This window comes from Microtus ochrogaster, unplaced genomic scaffold (genome assembly GCF_000317375.1).
Source record: "Microtus ochrogaster isolate Prairie Vole_2 unplaced genomic scaffold, MicOch1.0 UNK1, whole genome shotgun sequence".
In the NCBI taxonomy this organism is placed as follows: Eukaryota; Metazoa; Chordata; class Mammalia; order Rodentia; family Cricetidae; genus Microtus; species Microtus ochrogaster.
The window spans coordinates 37,489,346-37,498,548 of record NW_004949099.1 but is presented as its reverse complement, the minus strand read 5'-3'; the positions used below and the strand labels follow the sequence as shown (position 1 = coordinate 37,498,548).

Here is a 9,203-nt window from a genome sequence, read left to right as displayed (position 1 = left end):
TCCCTCCCTCCTTCCCTCCCTTCCTTCTAGTGTTGAAGATGTAATGCAGGGACTCTCACATGGTAGGCAAGTGTATTTACCCCTGAGCAATATGCTCAGCCTTGGAATTTTTTCTTTAAAATTTAAAGAGAAATTTTGGTTAGGTATGGTGACATAGACATGTAATCCTAACTCTTGGGATATAAAGGCAGGAGAATTAGGTGTTTTAAATTATCTTTGGCTACACAGTGAATTTGAGGATGAGGGGGGAGGAGAGAGGAGAGAGAATATTAACCAATAGGACAGCTGGGTCTATAGCTCAGTGGTAAGAGCGCATGAGAGATGCCCTAGGTTAAATCCCTATGACTACAATAAACCAACCAACCAACCAACCAACCAACCAACCAACCAACCAACCAACCAACCAACCCATAGACGAGTTTGAGAAGCATTAAGTAAATCTAAATGCAAAATCTCCCAACACAACAGCCCGAGAGGGGGAGAATGGAGAGGGCATTTCACTGTAAGGGTGAAGGTGGTGATGGCTATCATGGTGGTGCAGTGCTATTATTAGTGGTAGAGCTGGTGACAATGACTTTATTGCTAATGGATGGATATGATGGAGGCGGTGTTGATGTGGTGATGATAAGCAGTGATGGTGATATTGGCTTTGGTAATAGTGACGGTGGTGGTGTTGGTGGTAATGTAGTGGAGATTGTTGATGTTGGTAGTGATGGTGGTAATATCAGTTGGGGGTGATGCTGGTGTTGCCTGTGGTATTGGTGGTGCCGGTGTTGGTATGATGGTGGCGGTTGTTGGTGATAGAAGTGATGATGATGGTAATATTGGTGGTGTATCAATGGTAACTATGATAGGGGTGCTACTGATGGATGATGGCATTGTTACTGGTAGTGGTAGGATTGGTAATGGTTGCGGTGGGGAGGGGGATCTGACGGCTTATGAGAGTCTTTTGCTTGACTTTGATCCATCAGTCAGAGTTCCCATTTTTGCAAACCTATTAGACATTTTGACATTGTAATTTGGGATCCTCCAGCCAATACCTAAGACTCTGTTGAAGAAATTTCAGATGTCCCTCACAGCCACAAAGGATTGAGGGCTGTAGTGGGCATCAGCTCCTACCTCGCACGGACTCGCTACTGCCAGCTCTGGTCTTCATCTTGTAATATGGTTCATGGCAGTAATATTGGATATGGGCTTCATAGGTGTTCACACCTTTTGTGGTGATGTAGCTGAAGTCGCCATTAGACAGGCTTCGCGGCTGCCCACAGTCCTTGACTTAGAGAGAACAGAGGCTTGTAAGGGAGTGGAGACCACCTGCATGGCCACTTTAGCATGAGTGTGAGCTGTCTCAGAGAGCCCCAGAGAAGTGTGGTCAGTAGGGTGGACACTTGCAATGCATGGAGGGAAATTCAGTCCTGGCAGAGCCCATCATGCCCGAGATGAGGACTTAACTTTCTGAGATGGACCGTGAACTTGGGGGACAAGCCAGGAGCCAAGGTTCTTTCCCTCCCAGCTCAAGTCTTTTCTTTTTCTTCCAAGACAGGGTTTCTCTGTAGCTTTGGAGCCTGTCCTGGCACTCGCTCTGTAGTCCAGGCTGGCCCCGAACTCACAGAGATCCGCCCGCCTCTGTCTGTCTCTTGAGTGCTGGGATTAAAGGCATGTGCCACCATCGCCTGACTCCAGCTCAATCAAGTCTCAAGACCAAAGGATGGCAGGTCCCTAGGGGCAGGGACATCCAGCTTGTGACTTACTCTTGCATCTGGGCATGGCACGATGCCATGTGCCATCATGCTGGCAAACAGCTGTGAAGGAGAGCAGCACCTGGTTTCCCTGTTAAGAGTGGAATGAGAGCAGCCATCAGCACAGAGCTCCCCGCTTCCATGCTGCACACGGAGTGGAGGGATGTGTTGGCGGATGTGGTGCCCATCTCTTAGACCGCAGGGCCTGAGAGTGTGGCTCCTCCCTCCTCCCGAGCCAGCGCTCTCAGGAACTCTGAGTTCCAAAGCAGAAAGTCACGGCAAGGCTAACTGGTAGATTCAATAGTCTTCTTTTAAGACTCTTGCCTCTTTCCACTAGATCCATTCCCCCATCTCCCCAAATTGTAATAAAAATCAAACAAGTCAGGATTGTATTTTTGATTTAAAACAAATGCTATTTTCTGGAATAGACCCCAACTTCCCACTCTTTTGTCCAAGGTCTGCATCACGCTCTCTCCTAGGTTGCAGTTTTTTTTTTAAAAAATGATGTATTTAACTTTATTTTATGTGTATTGGTGTGAAGGTGTCAGATCTTGTGGAACTGCATTTTCAGACAGTTGTGAGCTGCCATGTGGGTGCTGGGAATTGAACCCGGGTCCTCTGGAAGAGCAGTCAGTGCTCTCTAACGGCTGAGTCATCTCTCCAGCCCCTGCAGTTTTTTTTTTTTAAAGCCAGGGCTTTCCCTAAAATACTAGTGCCACTGGGCCATTTTCCTAGGTGTTCAGTGTGGTGATATGACAGGTTAGTGAACAAATGGCACAAGACCAAAAGGTGGCATCCCTTGATAATATTGGGAAATATGAAAAACATTTCTAGACAGGGCCTTGTTATACAGCCTAGGCTGCCTTGGAACTAGCTATGCAGCCTAGGCTGGCCTCAAATTCATGGTTTCCCTGTTCTAACCCCTGGGAGTGCATATCACAGGTCGCTGCCACTGCCGCTGCTGCCACACCTGACTATGAATAGCTTATTAAGAGCAAGAATTGGTCTCAGGGCAAATACTTGTAATCTCAGGACTCAGGAAATGGAGGCAGGAGGATAAAAAATTAGAGTCTACCCTAGTCTGTATAGTGAGACTGACTGTCACCAACAACCAGTCAACCATCCTTCTCCCTGTCTTCTGCACCACGTTTCTTCGTCAGTCTGCAAAGCTGGAGACAGGGCAGTGGGGCTGTAGTGAGACCGCCAATGTGTGTCAAAGACCCAGAAGGTTGGGTCTTGTCCCTGGTGTACAGCAGCCGCTGTGTGGTGTTGAACCAGTCGGGACAACGCCACCCTGACTTTTCAGTTCTTATTCCTACAGCAAGTAATTAAGGTGGTCCAGAAGTGTTTAAGCTTGGCGCACATCCAAACCCCACGGGTAGTTTTCAACAGTGGCCAGGCTGTACTGCAGCCCTGATGGAATTAGATTCTCAAGCAGGGAACCCAGACATCAGTTTCTTAAAATCCCTCTGAGTGTTTCCAATATATAGCAATGTCGATTCCTTGTCTCTTCTTGACTGTACCGGGCATCGAACCTTGGACCTCCTGCCTGCTAGGCAAGCATCTGCCACTGAGCCATCCTCAGCCCTCTCTTTTACTTTTGGCTTTGAGACAAGGTCTCATTGAGTCACCCAGCTTGACCCTGGAACTTGCTCTGTATCTGTGATGGACCTTGAGCCCCAGTCCCTTTTCTGTGTACGCAGACCAGACACCAGGAGGATTGGGACTTCCAGCTCCATCCTCAACGGCTCCAGTTGAGTCTACAGTACGGCAGATCAGACTATCTCAGTTCCCCCTTGGACACCGGGAGGCTCTCACCTGTCAGCCCCAGCCTCTTACCTCCACGAGCTGGTAGCCTTGTTTGCAGGTGACAATGAAGTAATCCCGGAATTGGTACTGAGGCTGCAGATCCTGGATGATGGTGAACTCATCTAGGGCCTTGGGTTGGGGGCACTTGATGACTGTGGGTGAGGCCGGAGGACATGTTCACATCATAGCCGTTTGTCCTTCCTTCTCCCCCACTTTCCCTCATAATTGGCAGGCAAGGAGGGTGCTTAGATATCGTATTTTCGTTTTGGGGGGCTGGAGATTGAACCCAAGGTCTCATGCATCTTAAGCACTAGTTTTACCAGCACACCACACTCCACCCTAAGCCTCTTACTCTCGGTGGTGTAGTGAAGCTTCCAGCCTCGACTGACCCCCGACTCGTCAGTGAAGAACAGCAGATCGACAGCGTTGCTCCTGGTGTCAAAGTCTGGAGGCCTTTGATTTCCACAGAACTCACCCAGGTTCCTCCCATTAGCATAGATCTAAGGGGAAGTGGGAGGGGGATGGATGTTTTTTTCTCCAGAGGGTACATTTCTAAACATGGCTTCTTGGGTATCAGCCTCACAGTCAACGGCGGTGGTAGAGATGGAACCCACCTACCTGGTGTCAGTTTTTGGCTGAAGGTGTACAAGGGCCCCACCCCTAAGACTCATGACTGCTCTAGACCTCTGTGATGCTGGTCAGCCATGCGTGATCCTGTCCCACTCAGTCAGTGGACCCGGGAACAAGCAGGGACCCCGGGAGCCATGTGGATGTGTGAAAGAGAGTGTAAGGCTGTACCTGGAGCTGGTCGTAGGGGCAGTGAACTTGCTGGTGGTCGTCGATTTCAAAAGGATCCAGGAACTTGAGGTGCAGAGTGAGGCCCCGCTCTACCCGGATGCTGTAGTTGCAGCGCAGATCAGGTGGGTAGGGTTGAGGGTATTCGAGGCTCGAGATATAGCCGGAGGGCTCCGTGTACAGCCCACTGCTGCACTCAGCTGTGAGCGGAACCAGACAGGTCAGTAGGAATCTCAGGTTGGCTCCGCAAGCCTCCGCTCAGCCCTTGCCACCTCCTCACGCCCACTCTGCCTCACCCTGACAGGTTCGTCCATCTTTCTGAAGCTCATAGCCTGGACGGCAGGAACAGAAGTAGCCTCCGACGTAGTTGTGACACAGCTGCTGGCACCGGGGCTGGTAGCTCCCTTCCACTGTGTTGTACTGGGGTTCGCATTCATCACGGTCTGGAAGGGATTCGGGAAGGAAGGCTTAAGTTCCTACCCAGAGGCTTCTGGGGTCAGATGCCCCACTGTTCTGCCATGGCATGGGGTCCTCTTTCCAGAGACTTCTGTTTGGTTCTTTCTCAAAGAGTCATGTACCAGAGGCCAGGAGGCAAAGTCCATTTCTGGCCTCTACACCTCCCTGATGTTTCCTGGGAACTGCTTGATGGCAGTAGAACCCAGATTGTCAGGTCCTCCCTCTCTCTCTCTCTTTCTCTCTCTCTCTCTTAGTTTTTTTTTTTTTTTTGAGACAGGGTTTCTCTGTACTAAAGCCCTAGCTGTCCTGGAGCTAGCTCTTGTAGACCAGGCTGGCCTCGAACTCACAGAGATCTGCCTGCCTCTGCCTCCCAAATACGCTGGGATTAAAGGGGTGCGCCACCACTGCCCGGCTGTCAGACCTCATCTTGCTGAGAGAAATAAGAAAAGTCAGGCTCTGGCTTCTTTGGGTTCAGGGTTGTCCCCTGCCCACTCCTGTGGCTGAGACCAGAGAGAAGGGCTGGCCCCAGGGACCACTCACCCACAGCCTGGTAGTATGCCAGGAAGCCCTTGTAGAACATGATTGTCCCATTCTCTTCATTGGAGAAATCTGTGTGAAAGGTCAGGAGCATCTTGTTTTCCACAGATATGAATTCCTTCTCTCCTGGGGGGTTTCCCAGGGGAGACTCCAGCTGCCCACAGAACCTCCCTAGAGTTTTCTTATCAGCAGAAATCTATTGGAGAAAGGACAAGAGAGGAGCCCTGCTAAGGAGCCTACTTCCATGAGGCAGGCCAGCAAAGGTCCTCTCTGTTACCCTGTGAATCATATCTAATGTTACTGTCATATCTGGATGCTATGGACACCTTCAGGTGATGCTTCTTTGTCTATCCCAGTCCTTCATTAATTTTTACTTTTTTAGGTAGGCTCTTACTATGTATCCTAGGCTGGCCTAGATATTTATTTCTCTCTGTCTCTCTCTGTCTCTGTCTGTCTGTCTGTCTGTCTGTCTGTCTGTCTCTCTCTCTCTCTCTGTTTGTGTGTATTGGGGACCTGTTGGGGGGCATATACGTGGAGCACAGTGGACAACTTGCAGGCAGGTGTCTTTACCCACCGAGCCATCTCGCCAGCCCTAGACTTGCAATTCTTCTGCCTTCCTGTCCTGACGGTTGACTCTTCACCTGCCATTCTGTGCCTGGTCATCTCTCACCTGTCCGTCCCCCCGCACCTCAAGGCTCCAATCTCACTCATTCCCACCACTTCCTGTACCCTTCTTCCCCGGGAATCCTTGTCTCTAGGTGTCTTGATCATTCCTTCATTTCTCGAGCTTGGATGGTCATCTTTGGGCTCTGTCATTGTCCCCCTCTTCTTCTCCACCCCACCTCTTCTCACCTTCCTTTCCCTCCTTGGTGTTTTTGAGAAAGCGGCTTGCCTTGAGCTTGCTGTGTAGACCAGGCTGATCCAAACATTCCAAGTCTCCCCAGCGCTGGGATCACAGAAGCGTGCTACCACGCCCAGGGTTTTGTTTTGTTTTCCATTTCATTGCTTAAAAACCACACTCAGCCCTGCCTCCCGCTCTACTAACTGACACGATCGTGTGCTTGGTACCCAGCAGCCTTGGCCCTGACCAGCTTTGTCTGGCATCTTGACCACATTTCCTCTCAGACTCCTCAGTCTCTCAGAAGCCGTAGGAATCTTCCTCACTCACTTCACCAAACGCTGCCCCCGTCCCCGACACTGCAGCCTTGTGGAACCCTCTTTGTTGTGAGGATGTGCAGTTTCCGTGTTATTTTCTGAGTCTCCAAGCTGCTTCTTGAGAAAGACAGTGTGTGGTTGTGCACAGGCCCTGCTTGAATCCTGCCTTTTATCTTTTCTGGACATAGAAAGATGAGGCCGAGAAAGAAGGCCTTTGAAGTGTACAGAGCAGAGGGGACCAAGATCCTTGTCCTCCCTGGAGACCATGTGCAAGCTGCCACATGCTTCATTTCCTCGTGCTCCTGATGAGGTAGGTAGCCAGACAGGGAAACTGAGTCACTGCTCTTTCCTAAGGTCTTACAGCTAGCCACCTCCTGACTTCTATACATAGTGAGATCTGGAAAACAAAACAAAAGCCCTTCTCACCCCAACCCATGATTCTTACCCAGGGCCTCAAAACCCATCAATACCCCATCTATGCCACCAGGAACTCAAGGCTAGCACAATGATGGGGTGCAGGCATATTGTCCAGGGGTGTTTAGAGCAGACTTCCAGCTTCTCCAGTGGCGCAGCCTTTTCTCCCTTCCCTCCCAACCTGACTCCTACCTTGACATAGTCATACAGACAGCCTTCAGAAGGCTCCACGTCAAAGTGCCAGAAGACAAGCTTCACCCTGTACCCCACAGGGACTGTGATCACAGTGGTTTCCTCAAAGTCATTGGGGTAAGGCTTTGGATATAGAGGGGAGGTCACCTCTCCATAGAGCTTCTGAGGGATGTAGATGGAGCCCTCCACACTGCAGAATAGGGTCACCAGAAGGAGGGCAAAGAGTCGCCTGTTAAAGAGAGACAGGGGAAAGTATTTGTGGGGCTGGAAGGGTGCAGCAACCTTGTCGTTTGGGCTGTTGTGAGGCAAAGATGGGATGATGCCCATCCTTCACTCTGCCCATCTAGACGACACAGAGGTACCGTGGACTGGGCACTGGCAGCCTTTGCAGCTGCTGCAGCGATGTCTCTCCCAGGCCAGTGTCCAGTCCAGAGGTCACCATGCTCCCATCATGCCCGCTCCCAGCTGCCCCCTCTGCCCTCCTCTTTCATCTCCTTTTCTTCCTGGAATAAGACTGGCTTGGGACCAGCTAACTGAGGGTGAAGACTGTTCTGTGAAGGTGCCCAATGCTTCAGCAAAGGCGTTTGGGAGAAATCCTTCATGGAGTCTGAGAAACACACATAGGGAATTCTTTCCTCATTCAGAGGGTTCCCTCCCCTCCTCTTACCCTACTATGAGCCCAGGGTCAAGAAAAGAGTGGCTGCAGCAGCTCATGTCGGAGGAAGGCTGAGGAGTGTGTCCCTGTATGTGTGTGTGCAACTGAAGACGGGAACTAAAGAAAGGAGAATGCTAGGTTCCTGTTCTTCTTCTTCTTTTAAAAATAATGTGGGAACATGCTTGCCTCTTATGCCCAACTCCTCCCTTCTCCCTTGGTGCCCATCAGCCTTACTCACATGTCTTAGGCCGGTTTGTTTTGGGTCCTCAGCTCTTCTGACAGTCTGCAGGCGCTGTAAGGTGAAAGAAGGAGTGGACACGCAGAGGAGGGAAGGGAAGGGAAGGACTGTGGCAGCGGAGGGGTGGGTGACCATTCCCGGAGGAATGTTGTAGGGAATGAAAACCATTTGCATAAACAAAAAATCTGCCTTCCCAGTTTAGTTTTGGTTTTGAAATCCCTGTTGCTGGTGCCACCTGGTGGCCTACATGGGGAAGGGTGGAGGAGATGGGATCTGAATTTTTAGGGACCAGAAACATTTGGTTGGAGGTCCAGATTCCGGAGTTCTAAATCTGATTAGCATTTTTCTCAGAGGCTTTCCTGGGGGCTGCTAGCTGAGCTTTATTGGAGGTTCCTCGTCAAAGGCATCACTGACCATGGAGGCTATGCTTTCCCATTGGTCCATCCCATCCTTGCTCTTCTTACTCACCTAGCTGAAAGAGGATGGGTTTAGTTGCGGTGAGACCCTGGCCTGCATTGCTCACAAATGATATTTAGCCCCAGATTGGGGGGGGGTTCCTATGTCTAGACTCCAAGTCCCCCACGCAGCTACCATCACGGAACTTGGGCTTGCCAATGAACTTAGAGCTTATTGAAGACAGGGCAACGACAGATGGGGGAGATCTTTTCCTGGGCGTCTGGTCAACTTGAGTCCTCAGGGATACAATTGCTCAGCGCTCAAGCAAAGGGCGCGGCTGCATTTGGAGAAGGGAAACCAGGTTCCCGAGACAGCTGTACTGCCCACGAGGACATAGTGTCCTCTTTAAAAAGTTTGCTGCTGTGTCCAAAACACCAAATACCTTATGTCACTTTGTTCTGTGGAGGCTTGGACTCCGGAGAGACCTCCCAGCTCCTGTAACATTGGAGCTGACACTGGTGTCACCTTCCACCCCTCTACCCCCAACCCCCTCCCCTACTAGTTTGCTTATGGGATTATTTATATAAGGGGTCAGATGGTGGGTTTCAAGGACTCACAGAGATGAAGCCGGTCTCCCATTGGACAGTGACCCGTCGTCTTGGAACGTAGCTGGAGAGCAGACACACGCGCGACCTAGGAACTACCAAGGTTTGGAGTGGTTTCCCAGCAGACTTGCGTGTTGGAGCAGAGGCATTAATGCAGTGGTAGGGCTGGTGTGTGATTTTAGCACAGGAAGAGTCGTGCCTTGTCAGCAAAA

General features: G+C 50.6%; 1 protein-coding gene across 1 annotated transcript in view; it reads right to left on the bottom strand.

The window, feature by feature from the left end:
* The window catches only part of C1r (complement C1r), an 11,776-nt gene extending 2,573 nt beyond the window's left edge, over positions 1-9,203 (bottom strand). Inside the window, exons 1-10 of the mRNA XM_013353067.2 lie at positions 9,004-9,203; positions 7,991-8,044; positions 7,098-7,326; positions 5,340-5,532; positions 4,640-4,786; positions 4,347-4,543; positions 3,901-4,048; positions 3,579-3,700; positions 1,752-1,830; positions 1,120-1,275 (exon numbers count right to left, since the gene is read on the bottom strand). Coding sequence (XP_013208521.1) covers positions 1,120-1,275; positions 1,752-1,830; positions 3,579-3,700; positions 3,901-4,048; positions 4,347-4,543; positions 4,640-4,786; positions 5,340-5,532; positions 7,098-7,326; positions 7,991-7,992 — 1,273 coding nt within the window. The 5' untranslated portion in view covers positions 7,993-8,044; positions 9,004-9,203. The remainder of the gene's footprint in view (positions 1-1,119; positions 1,276-1,751; positions 1,831-3,578; positions 3,701-3,900; positions 4,049-4,346; positions 4,544-4,639; positions 4,787-5,339; positions 5,533-7,097; positions 7,327-7,990; positions 8,045-9,003) is intronic.